Here is a 17,592-nt window from a genome sequence, read left to right as displayed (position 1 = left end):
CTGGGTATCTTCACCTTGTGATTGTATTTTCCCAAGAGTCTTTCTCCCAAAGAAGAGATTGGGATGCTATTGTAATGTCAAATCTGACTCACTGTTACAGTTACTATTAAAAGTTAGCAGCTGTAATTAGTGGAGAATTTTGAAGCTGCAGTGTTGTATTGTCAGTTGTAACAGCTTTTAATTATCTTATTTTTTTTTCTTTAAAGTGATCAGCTTTGCAGAAGTTGAATGTGCTTTTATCATTTTTTACTCTGGAAATGAGCTGACACATTTAATATAATTTAGATAGAAATACTGTTACTGCAGAAAACAATTGGAATCTGTTAACTTTTTAAAGGATTTTGAACACAGGAGACAGCCATAGTGCTTAGAGGGATTTTGCCATCATCCAATTAAAATAGTCCTCCATTCTCTCTAATACCATTCTATCTGGTCTTAAAATGCATAAGACTAATTACATTAGTGCACAGAGGCTTGCATGGCTAATACTATTGGCCATTTCCTCAAATAGAAGAATTAGAAGTGATTAACCACTTTCCAAGTAACACTAGTGTTTCTACCGCAGGACTAGATTTGATACATAGATACGCTGGCATTTCTACGCTCCTCTTGCAGCAGTGCATGGTGCTCGAGCTTCGAACAGATGTAACTGTTGAAAATGCAACTGCCCACTCCATCGTCCCTCCAGCCTGCTTTAGCTCATCAGAAAACCAAAACCTTTTGTTGTTATTCCTAATCTGGTTTTATGCTGAGGATAGAAAGAATAAAGACTGAGCCTTATAGATTAGCCTTATAATAGGACAAGGCTTGTTATGCGTGACTTGACTCTCCTGAAGTCCCTTCCCTCCCTATTAGAAAAATAAGTTTGAGATTTCCAGGGAAGGACCCCGGTTCTTAAAGATCTGAAAACACTTGGTACAGGAGATACTTGTGAAAAAGAGTCTGGTTTAGCAGACTGTTCAGCGGCATGCAGCAATCTAGGAGGCTGGATACAGCTAAAGAAACGCTGTGTAGTATTGTCATTTTTGGCAGGCAGCATCCTTGTCAATATGCATGAGCAGTCAGAAGAATGAGAGAACCTGTCACCCAAGGGATGTTACACGCTGATGACAACAACCAGTCGCAGGTCCTCCACTCCAGACACGTGTGCGTAGATTAAGCAAGTTCCTTAACAGTCATCACTCTTAAAGGAAAACTGCTAGGCAGCACAGGACAGGCAGCATTGATAGTGCTGCCATTTCTGCAGCCAGTATTGACGTTTTCACTTCTTGGATTCAGCTTCATCGTTGATTCCTCAGGACTGAGAAAAGTAAAATTTCTGTCAGCTTCTGGAAGCCCAGCAAAACTGAGAATTAATCCTTGTATCATGATATTGTCCACTGTAGCCCCATTAGAGACCAATTTAGCCCTTGATTCTTAGTTCTGGGAATGCTCTCTCACCACAGCACGATGGTAGTAGAGGAATTTAACATTCATTCATATACAACGAAAATCCATAATGGGACATGGTCATGTCACGATCTGGTTCATTTACTCTCTTTTTAATTATCACAGGCGTTTGTGGCTCTATCATCCAGTCCCCAGATTTGGGGAGGCAGATAATAAGTAGTAGTTCTATTTTTTTATTTTTTGCTGTTCTTAACATTTGAGTAGGGATATTGTGGATCAAATCACAAAAGCATAAGTTTCCAATAAAGCAGGTATGGATGTGTTTCCTTCACCTTTCTAACACTGGCTACCGTATATCAAGAGAATGAAAATAAGACTATACTGTTTCAGAAAGGATAAATTGTTTTTTACTGTGGAACTTTAAAATTTCACAAAATGCTACAGGGGAATTTGATCGTATTAAATAAAATTTTTAGATAGGTCACGAACACTTAAACTTTGGCAAATGGGAGATTTCACTTGCCACAAAGTAGTCTTTTCTTTCAAACATATTCAGAATTTACTTTCTGTTCTAGGCTGGGAAAAGCGTTATGGGTATAACACGTCAGAGTGATTTTTTTCTTGCTGTAAGTGCCCATCATCAGTAGCAGATACAGCACAGTCTAAATGGATAAAGCTGCACAGCTATATGGTCACAGTCACCTACAGAAGAAGTCTTTGGGAAAGAGAAGTCTTTTTTAAACAGTCCCTTGAGCTAGATTTATAAATAGTGGTTGTGTTCCCTTAAATTTTGGTTCAACACTCAAAAGAACTTTGTTTCACTGAATGCTTTTCATTATTTCTTCTTCACGTGAACTATGTATATATAAATGCACACATGTATGTCCTAACTTTACAAAATGAAGCAGAAAGATAAGATTCAGGGTATTATACTTTCCAGAATAAACAGGCTTTAGAAATAGTATTCGACTTGAGCTTCAAGAGCACAGGCTGAGATACCCAGCACTGGATACACATTTCCCAGTGCTGTGGGAACCTAAGTCCTACTGGGGCTTAGGAGGGCTAAAGCATTGGTTCTGCCTAAACCATTTGTGATTTCACTTACTTTCACTGAGACGTATCCAATTAGAATGTTTGAAAATTAGTTTATAGAATTTGAATAATAAAATATTTTCAGTATCTTCTAATAACTTGGAACATAGTCTTACCACAAATATCACTATTTCAGCGAAAGCATAGAGGGTAATGTATAACTGAGTATAGAAACAAAGTCTTTTTTTATGTTGAGGGACTGTTGTCTGCTTCTTGAGATTATTAAATTTTCACTCCAGTGAGTGTACAGGAAAGCAGTATATCACCAAGATGAAATGGAAAGCTTAATAGGCACTGTATCTCTTGATGTTTACAGAAACCTTGCCAACTATCTTAAAAGAAGCTGAATTGGACTCTAAAATACTGACACAAATGAAATTAGGAGGAAATTCCCCTTGCAATGGTAATACCAGATGTGTCATTCACACTATTAAAATTCTACATTGTTCTTCAGTCTATTAGATGAGAAATTACGTGTCCAAGAATAATAGAAAATCTTAGTTGCAGAAAAAGATTGCCATTTATTTTTTCAGCAAGAGGTTGAAATTGTACAAGAAGCTTGATTACTCACAAAATTAGTTTTTAAAGAAAATAAGTCGATCTTTCATAACAAGAAAAAGGTGTGTATCTATTCCATATTCAAAAATTTTACAGGAAACTGTCAAAATCCCACTTTATGGGGAAAAAATACTTAATTCTCTTATTTTTGCAGAAGTGTAACAAAGTAAAACGATTTTGATAGCCAGTCAACCGAGGGTAGTGTTAATTCTTGCAAAACTTCTAAGATCGTTATAGAGTACTTGTTACTGTTAGGCACTAGGTGGCCTGCTTGCTAAAACATAACAATGAAGACTTACACAAAGACAATTTGCAAAAGCACTGGGTGAAAATAAATAAATAAATAAATAAAGCATCTTTCATTTTTAATAGAGGATGATACATTTGAACTATCACATGCAAAGTCATATGTGCATATACAGGAAATCTAAAGATAGTACGACCTACTTAAATCCAACTTAGCACACAATTATTTTGCTCTTTTCTTGCAGAGAATTAATATTTAGCTCTCTGTACGTTTGCTTAAGGAAGACCAGGAACTCATTCATGCTTCTAGTGAAAACATTCTTCTCTTACTCTGCAATGTCTTACCAGTGCTGGTGTTGTTGAGATATCTGCCTATATGTGACCTTTTTTCTTCCCACTACTATAAAAGATCAAAAGTGCCCACAGACAGAGAGGATACTAATTACGTATTCTCCAAATCATAAGCTCTTAGTTCTCTTGAGCAAAGTTAAAAACTAGCAAATGAAAGGTAGTAGTAACATTTGTTTTAGAAACCTATTTGGGTTATTGAATTATGCTCAGAAACATGAAAAGGGTCAGTATTACTTAATGCTTGTAGGAAGCAAATGTAAAAACTAACATTTTAGGAATGAGTTGCTCACATATGCTCAATCCAATCTCAGATAGCAGTCTACAAACAAACAACAAAAAATGAAATTAAGTAAACAAAGCAGGATCTTGCATCTTTTTTTTTTTTTTTTTCTTTTAAAAAGAAGGCCGAAGGCTGGATTGATCTGTACCCCTCAAGTCTTGCAACCTGAGCCCTGTGCTGGAACAAAATATGATAAACTCTTCATCATTTTCAGCAATTTTAAAATTTTCGGTTGTTCGTTGGTGACTGTCATTAGTGGGGATAAATGATAACTTGAGCTTAAGTAAGCTAACTTAATGCTTCAGCTTAAGCTTTCGGACATTTTCTTTAAATAAAACAAAAAAATGTATAATTTGCATGATTTTAAATTTTATGAAATAAAATTTTTGATAGCAAGTCTTCTTTAAAAATAGTTGTACTGTTCAACTATATCGTTAAATACTTAACTACAGGTTTATTTCAATATGATTATTCACCTTCTTAATTTCAGGTCAAATGCAAGATTAATGAGATGGCTGAATTTCTAATGATTGTTTTATCTGTGTCTGATAGAATTCTAAAATATTAGCAGTCAAGGAGAGTGCAAAGCTTTTACTGTTCTCCAGAGACCATGTGAAAAGCACACATCTGAACATAATCTGCATTCCAGACAACACTATTTTGGTCATCAGCTTAGAAATTCGTCTTGCAGATATTTTTTAACTGGATTCCCCTAATGCCTCTGTGTTAAAACTAATAAATGAACAAACAACAGAGAACCCCACTGCAACGATATCTAATTGTATAAGAAAGGATGCTGTGTGACTAGCATAATTGTTTCCTTTTTCTCCTGAAATCTTCCTGAAATCATATGAATTTAAACAATGGATTCTGATAACTGAATATATTTTTCCAGGAACAAACAAACAAACAAATCTATCTCAAGCTCGTATTTGTGTGTTTTAAGTCGAGTAAGAGTAGAATACACCAGCAAATACATGGCAGAATACTCTTGACACAGTAAGTTCCATGAAGACATCACATTTTTTCTGCTACAAGAAAACATTGCATGACGATAGAAGAGGAACTACAAGTATTTGTATTTTTGTGATTTGATCAAAAAGTGTATGCCTTCACATTCCAGACAAGCCTGAACATAAACCTCTTGAACTGATTTAAAAAAAAATCAGACTTGTCAGTATCTCTCAGATACAGAGAATTATTCTCCATTTGAAAAAATGCAGCATCCATCCACACTGTGCACTAAGGAAAAATACACTTCCTCAAACTCTGTCAGAAAAAGAAAAAAAAAATGTGATATGTGGCATACAATCAAAAAAAGCAAAACAAAACAAAAAAAAATCACTAATGCTGGTATTGGCAGTAGTCTACAAATAGATGATATGCATGCTTCTACTGATGCATAGAGACACATCACTGTGAGACATTATACTGCCTCTAGGAAATCATCATCTCTAGATATGAGAAAATAGGTGTCATGTACCAAGTCTCATAAAATACAGTGGAATTGTATTAGACGAATAGGCCTGCAAAGCCCATAGAGACATAAGACATTATATCACTCTTTTTAATAGTGTCAAGTTTGAGAAAGTTCAAAATCTCTCATAATACTTTACAATATGTATGGGACTACTATCATTAAGTTCCAGTAAAGTATTCCAGTAATCTTGTCAAGCCATCTAATATTTGGTTCCTAATAATTATTATTAATAATTATTAATAGGAATAGTGGCTACTTTTCAATACCATAATACTTTAATACATCCAGACCCTATAGCAGAACAGAACAACTGTCTTTGGAAAATTTGCTCTAGGGCTTAATACATACCACAGATGATGTAACCTTGGAATTTTGACAGATTTTTGTAACAGAATAGCAAGTTTTCTTTACTACACACTCTGGGTTTGGATTTTCTAAGTTCTGAGCACCTGTAATTTTACTGGAAATCACTAGCAGTTCTAACTGATAGTTACATAAACACCATCAGAGGTTAAAGATTTGAAATATTATTTTCTCTATTCACACTTAATCACAAATCAATATTTCTAATTCTTACACCAGTAATTGATGGAACAGTTAATCTTATCACTGTTGTTCTTATACCTCATCAAGCAACATATAATTATGTCCTTATGTCATTTGCGTTGATCTTGCTTAAGTCATTCAAAACAACTTTTGTGTATGAAGAAAAACATCCATTTTCTCGGTAGGTCTTAGATTTGGAGGCATAATTAGCTGATGAAAAGGAATACTCTTATCTAGTGTTTTCATGACATTTCTGTTACAACATTAATACAAACATCTAATCTCCAGAAATAACTGAAAAGCCTTTGGTCATTTCTAGTTGACTGAAACAGGCGGAATTATCATAATGGGAAGCATGAAAACTTACAAATGATACAGTAGTTAATACAATCCCATGTTATTCAAAGATTCTCTGTGTTGTGATTACTTCAGCTAGTAGGCTGGTGTGTGGTTTTTCATATTTTTTGTGCTCTTTTCCTATCTTTTTTTTTTTGCATTTAAATAATAAGCTGTTTTCAATGGGGATGTCACTCCGTTTATATGCAAAATTAGCTTTTTCACTTGGGCTTGTGGAGTACTGGCATGACTTTTAGACAAAATAGGGGAAGACTACACATCTCTTTTAAACCTTAATAGTTGTTCACACTATTCCTTTAAGGCTTTCCTCATTTAATTCTTACTTTCAAGAACCAATATTCCATTTTCTTCAAAAATGTTCTGTGCAGTGCACCAGTAGTGATAAAACGCATCATGGGTCCATAATATTCTCTCAGAAAATGCGCTTCAATATAATTTTCAAAAGCTTTTTCATGAACATCAATGACCTATAGGACTCTGATATACCAATGTATGCTGTTCTCATTATTAATATAGTGGTGTCCTCTTTTTCTCATTAAAAACCTTCAAAGAAGTCATTCATCCTTGCACTATGTCAGAAGACTGTAGAATGACGCATGACAAATAAGACCCCAAACCTGCCTGTTATAGATTACAACCCTTAGTCTATGCCACATCACTTGTGCCTGGACATTATATGATTCTATGATCGTTGGCAGTAGGCTGACCACACTTACTCAATGGACACGTGTATTTCTAACTAGAAATATTTTGTACATCTTTTAAATCCCCTTTTATTTAATTGTAATTGTTGACAAGTTTCAGTGAGGAGGTAGTGAAGAAATGCAAATAGCACATTTTCTGTTATTTAAATATGAATTCATAGGGAGGAGTCATAGTATCTTCAAAAAATTTGTGGATTCCTGTAAAACTTTAAAAATCATTTTTTCTGAGATTCTGTTAAGCATCTACTTTACCACAACAGGCTATAGTCAAGAGTATAGCTCATTTTGATATGGTCTGATACTTGTAATAGAATCTAAAATGAAGTATTCAGTGTTGACACATAAGATTCTATGTAAATACTGAATAAAGTTCTGTTGTTGAGATATGTAGGCTCTCTCACGTTACTCTTAAGATATGGCATTGAATTTCCAAAGCAAAATGGAAATTGAAAATCTGGCAAATTTTGTAAACCCTGCAGAAGATGCATCTGATTTCAGTAGGCTTTGAATCAATTTAATAGGAAATTGTTTCCCAGATCCTCCACTTTTAGTAAGACATTTACTATACAGGTAAAACAAAATTTGAAGTAGAAAATTGGGTCCTGCACATCAATTTGCTAGAATACATTTAAAAGTATCTTTATAATTCTGTTCCATCCAATTCTGTGACTCTTTTTACTTTTTTTTTTTTTTTTGTACAACTAGTCCAACTGAATGTTGCTGTATGTTTTCTTCCAAGTCTAAAGAGCTATGCTCCATCATTTCCACTGGATAATTTAGTTTTCAATCCCCTTTCCAGAATCACTTTAGTGTAGCGCTCCTGGCACAGAACTTCAGTGCTTTGAGAAGCAATCCATGTGTTTGCAATCTCTACAACAGTTTGGGGATCTGTCAGGATGAGAGAAGCTATGCACTAGAAAGTATTTTACCAGAACAGTTAGGGGATTGCAGTGGTGGTAGGGTTTTTTGGGGGTTGGTTGGCTGAGGGAGGAGGGGTGTGCTTCTGCTTCACCTTTTTTTTTTTTTCTGTTTAAATAGCAGAGAAAAATATTTTACATTTTTATCTATACAAACTATAGAATTACATGGTTTATTATACATATCAATAAAGCAGGACACTTTTTAATAATTAGAAAGATAATTCTAAAATATTTAGACTAATTCTGATAAATATTGGCATCTTTATTAGTCATGCATATGCTGATATAGTCACTAAAAGCTCAGTCCTATACCATTAGTATATAAAGCATTAAATTTTGTTGCAATTCATACATAATTTCCTAGTCATCCTTTGTTTAAAAGTTACATCAAACAATGTGAAATAACTCAATTTGCAGAAATCACAGTATAAAGTAACCATTGCTGTTACTACTATCTTTGATTACTTGCATGGTAACAATGTATTGAAATGAAGGTCACTTTATGCTACAGAGGTATAGCAAGGAGAGAATTCCTCCTTAACATTGGAAGAACAGTTAATTAAAGACAGTTGGGTCACGAGGAAATAATTGGCTGGTATTACTGAATTTGAGTGATAGAAGAGCATGAGAGATAAATGCATGTTGTTAATGTTGTAAGATATGAATTTTGAGGCTTGATCTTAAGCCAATTAACTAACAATCTTGGATCAAACTCATGCTATTTGTGTCCCACTTAGTAAATCATGAGAAATCTTGTTTCAAACAGGTTTCCTTTTTCTTTTATATACTTTTATTTTCTGTAGCTAGTAGAGGAAAAAGGGTGGTTCACTTTTCCTCGTAGAGTTTTCTAAAACCACATGGCACTGCAGCTGTTATTGCTAACACCTTCAGTGTATACAGCACCTTTCATTTTGGAAGATCCCTGAAGTGCTTTACAGCACTAAATACGGGGATTATTTCTCATACCACTGAAAGTCTGTACCAAAAGTATTGCACTGAGGGAGCTTGGGGAAAGGGAGCACAGAATAATTTATCCAACTGAACCTATGAAACACAGGCATTTATGTAGGCCGACAGCCTGCGGTAGCCTGGGCCAGAACGTGCAGAGGGCAATACTCTTTGTAAGTGCTTATTCACGTAAAAATTTACAAAAGCTATAGCCCTTGCCCTAGCTTTCTTTCAACATACTGAGTGAAAAAGACAATGCGCAGCCCTGTGCCAGCTCTTACCAAGTAGATTTGCTGTTCCACGGGTGAGAGGTTCCTCAGTGTTTTGTGGTAGTCATAGGTGCTACTCGCGTACCTTGTCCCATGCCTTACACTGGGTGGTGCTGGGGGAACCCCAGGAAGGAGATGGTGGCATGAAGGCAGCTGAGGGGGGAGCCTCCTGCTGTAGGGAGGCTGGTGGCGTCCCCAGGAACCTTCCAGAAGGAGGCAGTGGCCTCCAGAAGGAAGCGCTGTCCTGCCTTCAGGCCTGCTGAGGGGGAAGCATCAGGTGTGATACTGCCCCAGCCTCCCCACAATTTATGTCACAAGGCCTTTCACACGTAGAGGTGCTGCCTCTGTCTGGGCGTCCAGGTGAGGAAAAAGGATGGGTTTTCCTAAAAGAGGCTGCTGGGCTGTGGAGGGACCGGTAAGCCCTGAAGCCAGCTGAGCTCTGGCGCGCCTCTCAGGAAGAAACTGGCCTGCCAGGACAGTTAGTGGAGAGATGTCTACTTATTCTCTATTTCTTCTTTCTTTTTTTCCCCCTCTCCTGTAACAGGTGTGTGATTCTGACGTATTCCAATAAAACTTCTGTTCGGGTGGTTTGGGTCTACCCTTGGAAAAGCCCTTGCTGTCTGATGTTATCTTCTCATAGGAGAATCTTTTGTGTTACATACTGCAATTTTTTATTTGTGTTGTGTATTTAGGTGGGGAAGGTAGCTAAGAATCTGATTACTTTCCTAGCTTTGGACTTATATACAACTTAAGAGACTGTTTTTTCCACGGTTGTAATTTGTGTGTGTGTGCATGGCATTCTTACAGCTTCCAGGGTTGTGTTTAAATTTGTTATTTATAAATATTTATTCTTTTGTATTGCATCCATGTGTTACATGTGACAACTTTGGACAAACAGGCTGTTTATTGGTGAGAATTGTATGCCAAAATATGGAAAACCTCTTTTGTGATATGCTTTATATTTTAAACTTTTGATCGGTACCTTCTAGTTAAAATCTCATTTACATTTAAGCCATCTATTAAAAGGACAAAAAATCCCATCTGAAAATGGGTAGGTGCACTGCTAGTGAATGAAAAATGTTTAGTTTCTTATCTAAGCGATTCCACGAGAATCTTAAATCTTTTTTTTTTTTTTTTCTTTATTTTGTAAACCTTTGCTTAAAGGCAGTGGATTGAACAGGAAACATTTTGCTGCTGTGAAGTTTTCTCAAGAATAACAGAGTGAATGTGAAATTGCCTGAACTGTTTTATTCTTATGCTTATTTTCTTCATTGTCAGTAATATAAGTTCTTTGATTATTAGCTAGTTATTAATTATAATTGTAATTGAATACATTAATTAAGGACTGCATAAGTGTATGAAGTTTGTATGTTTGAATGTGTTCGTTCACGAGCCTTACAGAATTAGAAATGGAACAGAAGTGTCCATTTCTAGACAGACAGAGGGGAAGCTGGAATAAACAAATCCTAAAATATGTTTTATAAACGCTTTGTTACTGTAATCTCCTGGGCCTATGTCATGCGAGCACACTGAGAAGATAATAGAGGTAAAGTTCAGCACCTCCTTTCCTTTCAGGCTTGTAGGAGTACTCCAAGGACCTTTTAAAGAAATCTGAGAGTTAACTTCACAGGATGCCTGGGCTTTGGGGAGTGTGTTATGCTGAGATAGAGAGAAATTGATGGAAATATGAAAGCTTAAGACTAAAAAGAAGATTTATAGAAAGAGTAAGGTTTTGGTATTAATTGAAATTTAATACATGAATCCTTATACCCAGGGGACAACTTTTTTTTTTTTTTTTCTTTTCAGAAACTTGATGCAACTAGTGCAATATTGCAGATACCAGGGTTTAACAAGGATTTCAAAATATAAATAGTTTTTCTTTTTATAGTACAAATCTTAATTGAAAGAAAAAAAATACTATTTTTTTTTCTAAATGTTTTGGGAACAATGTATTCAAAAGTGGAACTTTTGAGAAGTTTATGTTAATTCAGTTACATTGTCTCAATGTTTTGAACTGAAGGGGGCTGAGGTAAGAAGGGGGCTGATTTCTGCTAGTCTACAATGACAAAATGTCATTATGCATATGCCTGGGCTCTAGTCAAAATCATATTTACTGTGAGTAGGTAATAGACAATATAGTATTCAGCTGTAAGCAATATTTCCATTTTTATTCAGAAATACTTGAATAGTTTAGTAGACACTGTGAAGTGTATTTTTTCTATTCAATAATGAAAGTTATTAACTGGCAGCAAGTCAATAATGCAAAATGCATTATGTATGAAACAGGTGATCTTGACAATCACTGCTTCAAAGGATTTGACACAAGTGACTAAAATCAGATTTACTTTCTCTTTTGAATAAAAATGCATTTGAAGTTGAAATACATCCAATGATCACATATGTTCATGTAATTTCTTTTTGTGATACCACATGCTCTTGCCATTAGCTTATGGATGATATTTCTTTGCTTTAGTAGAGATTTAATTTTCAGATTTGAGGCATGAACAGATTTTCAAGGAATAAAACTAGAGCAAATTTCACTTAATGCAAAAAGGTGTTCATGTGTTGAAAAACAAATAAAAAAATAAGAAAATGACATTGCAAAAAAATCAAGTTACTAATAGTATGATTCACATTGTTTTTGAAAGTTTGTCATGCTCTACAATTTCAAATATATATTCACTAAAACTCAATGTTGTGTTAGCTTTGGAGCTGTAAGACTTATTTGCTTTTTTAAATGGTTTACAGTGTTTCTGTCAAAGAAAATATATAGCGGTGCTTATCATCAGGGAGATCTTCACCTTTTTTCCCCCAATATTTCTGTCCTCAACCCTTAGCTTTCTGTGCAGCTCTGGTGCAAAACTTTACAATGCTAATAGCAGGATCTACTATTTCCTAGAGTTGACACTATATAAATAAACTTTATATTGCATATTCTCACAGTTTTCTTAAATAAGTTACAGGGTATTTTAAATATATTTGCTGAGTGATTGCTAGATGCGTTTTCCCAAACATGGATTGTGCTTACCATTTTAGTAAAACAGTTTGACAGGGATTAATTTGGAACAATTAAAAGAAATTACTGTTTATGCCAGATACCAAAGTGATTGAGTTCAGTTTGTCCGTACAGCATAATTACTGCCTGTTGTGTATTTGTGGTTTTGCTCACTGTTTCCAACATCTCGATACAAGTTTTAATAAGCACTCTTCCTATTAGTTATAGATTAGTCTCAGGAATATGTAATTCAGCTTCATTAAGGAGATACAAATTTCTTGGTTTACACACCTTGACTGCTTCTTCTTGTGGCTGCAGAAATCTGTCCTTTGCATGTTAACTTGTAATTTCTTTAGCTAAGGAGTATTTCTTAGCATGGGGGGAAGGGGTGCGTTAGGAGGAAGGAAACAAAAATAAACCTAAAAATACTCTGTTTCTAAAGCAGTGAAGAGTGAATCAGGAGAGCATGGAACGGCAGAAGCAAGTTGTTTCACGGTCATTTAATTCTTTTGTTGACTTCAATGGGTGTTAGGTGGTGTTTTCATCTGGTGATAGGAACTTTCAGTTTCATTTTGTTCATCTCTGGAAAAAAAAATCATATTAAAGAAACATCATTGAAGTCAGTACCATCACGCTAATAAAAAATAGATCTAAGAATAAATCAGTCCTTTAGTGGATTTAGAGTAAAATCGTATGAGGGAATGAATTTGAAAGTCTTGAGAATATAGCAAATTGTCTGTTTCTCTTTGAGGTAGGTCTTTCTCTTTGAATATGATCATGAAGTATATTATGTAGGGAGTGCATTAGGTGGAAAAATACTGATGGCTGCAAAATAATTTCACTTTGAAACAGTTTAGAGTGTGAAAATGAGTTAAAGATGTTTGCCATCGTTTGCTTCTTTGGTGTTAAAAAGAAGAGGGAGATTCCTGCCAGGCTATAGCTTTAGAGTGTTTCTTCTTGTCATCAAAAATGGTAAGAAATACCAGTAAAAGCTTTACTTTTATTTTTTATTTTTAAAGGGAAAAAAGAGAAAAACAAGTTAACCACCATCAAAACCAGTCAGTCTGAAGTAAAATATTGTATGTATGATGATGAGGGTAGACATTGCTGTATTCAGCTATGTTAGTGACTTACACCTAAAAACAAAACAAACAAACAAAACAAACCCACAAACCAAAAACCTGTGGTACCAGAAAACAGTCCTAACGGTCTAGCAGCTGAGATTTACAGAATAAAATTGAAATCTGTATCAACATCAAACAGGATTCAGCAATTCAAAACCTCTGAAATATAGTACAGAACTGTTTCATTGTCAGTGGGCACTTCAGAGGGAGCCTTTCTGAACTGGAATAGTTACAAATAGCTCAGTCTTCAGTTAGATAATATCATAACCATGCTACTGTCTGAAAAAAGAGAGTCCATGTCATGGGGATCTTTTGCTTTGAGGAACACTGTTTTAACATAGCGATTTCAATACTCCTATTTAAGGGTTCAAGGGTTGCTAGCAGCAAATGAAAGGGATATTATATTGAAAAGTAGTGGTACACTAGCTAAATTAGTCTATGTAATTAAAATAGTTTGGGAATATGAAGATAAGAATGGGAGTAATTTTCAGGGTTTCTTCTCTATTGTGATTTTTCAATATTTAGATACTGTAGCCGTTGTGAACTTCAATGCAATATTCCCAATTTATTTAAACAGCCTATGCTCCTTTTTTTCCTCAAAACTTGTTGCAGTTACAAAATATTATCAAATGTTATTTATTCATACTCTAAATCATGTCTGAACCTAGGTATCAAGAAATAGTGCTTCTTCTACAGTTGGCCTCTTCACTGCATTTGCTACTTCTCTGTGATTTTCATAAGTAAGAACTTGCAATCCAGTCCCTTATTAAGGGACCAGATTGAGCCTTGTGTATAAAGAACATATTTAGATTCTACCTTCACATCATACTCGATTAGGTACTTGTAGGTTTTATATTCTCTCTACTTCTGAAGGTAGATATGATTTGACAACTACAAAAAGAAGATAATAATGAACGATGATAATATGTGGATTGTCATTATTAGTTAGTATATCGGACAAAAAAGCAGGTGCATTTAAGTGCATAGATGCTCAGATGAAAGAGCCAATTTGTAATTTCTTTTTCCCCCTCCTACCTTCCATTCTGTCCATCTGGTCCATTTGCCTTTCTAGTTCAGAAGTCAGCAGTACAGACACCAATGAATTCTTTTGAAAGCTGGGAAAATGGCTTGGCAAGCTTATTGTTACCTCCTGTTAAACAGTTTCGTTTGTTCTTATTTTGTATTTTTTTTTCATTTTATAAGTGTTGTTGAATGTTGGAGCTTATGACAGGTGTTTCAGACTTGAGCCACTCTATTTAGTCTTCTGTGTATTTTTTATTTTTTATTTTGCCTCAATGTTTCGGTCATCAAGAAAGGTTTTTTCAACACAACGTACTGTGACTGACCTTCTACTCAGTTCCTTTCTTTTTTCCTTTTTGTGTTTTTATCTTGCTTGTCTTTCTCAGTTCATCTCTTTTTCTACCATCTGTTACCGTTCGCATGCTCTCTTTTGACAATTTCACTTAATGTCCCATTTTCGTTGACTGTGTCATCCTTATTTGCGGTTTCTTTAGCCTTTCATTTTCTTCTAGGATTTTAGAATTCTAGAAATGCTCAGATTTCGTAAATGTCTTTCAGAATGATGCTTGGTTGCTAGAGAGTACCTCCTGCTCCTCTCTTCTTTGCATTGCCGTTGCCATAGTATTCCCATCAGTGCTATGACACAAATGACAGACAACTTACAGCTATAACTACATAAATAGGTTGCTTAAAGAACAACACTTTTCCCATGGTATAAGATGTTCATCATATGTCTGAACAGAAGACTTGAGTAATGTTGCTCCCCCCATTAAAGGGCCACAGGTATAGAATAGTTCTTAAAGGTTCAAAGCTGTTCCTAGAACTGCTTAGAAAGGCAGGTAAAGACCATTGGAAGACAGTTTATTATCCAGAAGTTCAAGAATGATAGGTCATTGCTGGTTGTTTTCTTTATCTTAACACCAGACAGTTTTCTACTAAACTCCTAACAGTGCGTGCTACATGTCTATGCCATTTAGTTTTTCAGGAAAATCTACAGGGATAACATACATTAGAAAAAGTTATGTTAGTATTTATCTCACATGATTTATAATAATGGTCTTCTGTTATTTCCGTGTTTTACTATATTTTTTTTTAATGCAAAATAAATACAGTTTTTATAGAATGGTTCAGGCTTTGTCTCATTTTAAAAAGAAAAATATACTAGTAATGTAATATGAGGAAATTCCACCTCACAGTTTTCCTGACTGACCTCGAGTCTTTTTTTGTTGTTATATTGTAGTCCCTAGAACCTCTACTGTGGCTTAAACTGGAGTTAATGGAGTTCTTATCAGTTAATTTTAAATTTAAATTATTTACTGGTACTATCAGGAATTTCAGACTTGATTTGGAAAACTTTTTTCATAAACCCTTTAGAATTTTTGACTTGTACTCACCCTGAAATTGTTTTCTAAAACTTTCTTGATTAAACACAAACTTTTGTTTCTAGTGCAATTAAAATTCCCTGTATCCTCAAAACTAGAGAGAGAGGAGCAGAGTAACATTAATAACCTTGTTAATAATCAAAAAACGTACTATATAAATTTATTTGGAAGATATATGTACATGTATATGCAATATTTTTAATCAATTATTATGATTTATAGACAATTCTTCTATCAATGTTATTACAGAATAATTTGGGATAGGGCAGAGAATTCGGTTTATTTCTAAATTTGTTTCATTTAAATGCACAGAAATGAACTGTAGGCTTAAAATATTACTCCATGGACATCAGGATCCCTTTTTAGTATTTTTTTAGTTTAACTTCTAATAGAGAAGGAAAAATTGGCATAATGGTGCCAATTAGTGCCAATAGTACGTGCAGGACATGCTGCCATTCTGAAATTTAGTTTTGAGGAAAAGGTTTAAATATCAAGTGTTCACAATAACCCATACATTTTTATTGCTGTTTTGTCTGGAAACAATGTAAAAATAAAAATATATATAATATAATGTATGTATATATATATATAAACTATAGTAAATACAGAAATTACTTTTCTGAAATAAGATCTTTCTGCAGTTTGAATGCATGTGTGCAGCTCCTTTAGCAGGTGTGATAATTGTTAGAGAAGTGCTGACAAATAAAATGCACACAGTTAAAAATATTATTAGTCAGCCTAATATATTTGTACAATATCACCACAGTTCTTTCATTAAACTCATGCTGCTACCATAGTGTTACTGTTAATGATAATCAGTATCTGCTGATGACTTCCCTATTTACATATTTAAATGGAGTTTAATATTGTAATGGATCTATAAAATGGCTGTTCGTAGAACACTGTTTCTTCACTCCTGAATACCTGTTCGATGTTGTATCATGTTGACCTACTGAAGTACTGCAAGTAAGTCAGTGAATTACTAAAATAGTGCAGGTAATGCAGTACCTGTGCCACATAAACTGCATATCCAGTTCTCACCGCTGTCAGTAATCTTATTCAGGTTAATTGAATTACTCCAGTGAGTAATGCGTTTTTTCATAAGCGAAGACTTGCAGGATTGGATTTTTCTTTCATGTTGTTCCTTATGTATAATCACAAAGCCAGAAAATGCTTTGCAGTTAAATCCTGTTGCTGTGCAAAGATACACCTTGCAGATCTGGTTGGAATGTTACAGGAAGTTACTCTTATTTAAAAGCAGGTTGCAGAGTTGAAATGGAATAACTATATTAGTGTTCCTAATCTGTCTCACTGTAAAGTCAAATGTTTTAATTTAAATTACCATGGAAGTGATACTGCTGAAAGGCAGTAAGTAAAGGGTGAAGGCAATTACTGGCTTCAGTAATTTCTTAAACAACTGCAACTTGGTCCATGGGAGTAAATCCCTCTGTGCTATGACACAGAGAATAAAATCAGAAGAGGAAGGGGAAAGGTTATTTTTTTTTTTTACCTGAACAATGGAAAGAATGTAGGTGTGCTAATACAGCTATATTTGAAAAAGACACTAAGCTGGTAGGAGCTGAAATTTCACTAACTAAAAAATTATTTTTAGAAAGAACTCTTGAATGCTTACCTTACAAAAATACTGTTCTAGATTATCTTAAATTCTACAAAGGCAGAATGGTGTAAAGATTAGGCAAAGCAGCACGTTCTATACATGGAGCTATATGGTGTGTTTTTCTCCAGAAGTTGTCAGCCGAAGGCATTTATCTGTATGTACCTATGTCATCCCCTTCTGTTTCTGTCTTTGCATAAATTTAAGGTTGTTAACAATCTTGACATGAGAATATATTGTTATTCAGAAATTAGATTGAAAAGTACAAAATGGTATTTTCTTCAGCCCTAAATAAACCTGTATCTCATTTTAAACG

At 34.7% G+C, this 17,592-nt stretch overlaps 1 protein-coding gene and 1 long non-coding RNA gene across 36 annotated transcripts in view; one reads left to right on the top strand and one right to left on the bottom strand.

Moving 5' to 3' along the window:
* PCDH11X (protocadherin 11 X-linked) overlaps nt 1-17,592 on the top strand; it is a 490,740-nt gene that overhangs the window by 33,315 nt on the left and 439,833 nt on the right. For 31 of the 35 annotated variants that reach the window (XR_014572099.1, XR_014572100.1, XR_014572101.1 and 28 more), the window contains exon 1: nt 9,298-9,500. The exons of 1 other annotated variant lie outside the window; for it this stretch is intronic. Coding sequence is in view for 25 of the 34 variants with exons in the window: in XM_083797764.1 (XP_083653890.1) it covers nt 9,449-9,500 (52 nt within the window). In the remaining 9 variants the exon portion in view is untranslated. Of the gene's footprint in view, nt 1-9,022; nt 9,045-9,297; nt 9,556-9,579; nt 9,685-17,592 lie in introns of those variants that run through there. 3 more of the 35 variants (XM_083797785.1, XM_083797783.1, XM_083797784.1) reach the window with 3 other exon arrangements.
* LOC310881076 lies at nt 293-9,281 on the bottom strand. Its single transcript, XR_014572115.1, has 2 exons — nt 9,153-9,281; nt 293-4,093 (listed from the first exon to the last, which is right to left on the bottom strand). It is a non-coding gene; the product is annotated as an uncharacterized lncRNA (long non-coding RNA).

This window comes from Anser anser, assembly GCF_964211835.1.
Source record: "Anser anser genome assembly, chromosome: 13".
Lineage (NCBI taxonomy): Eukaryota > Metazoa > Chordata > Aves > Anseriformes > Anatidae > Anser > Anser anser.
Note: the sequence above shows the minus strand (reverse complement) of the source record. Positions and strands in the feature narration are given on the sequence as shown.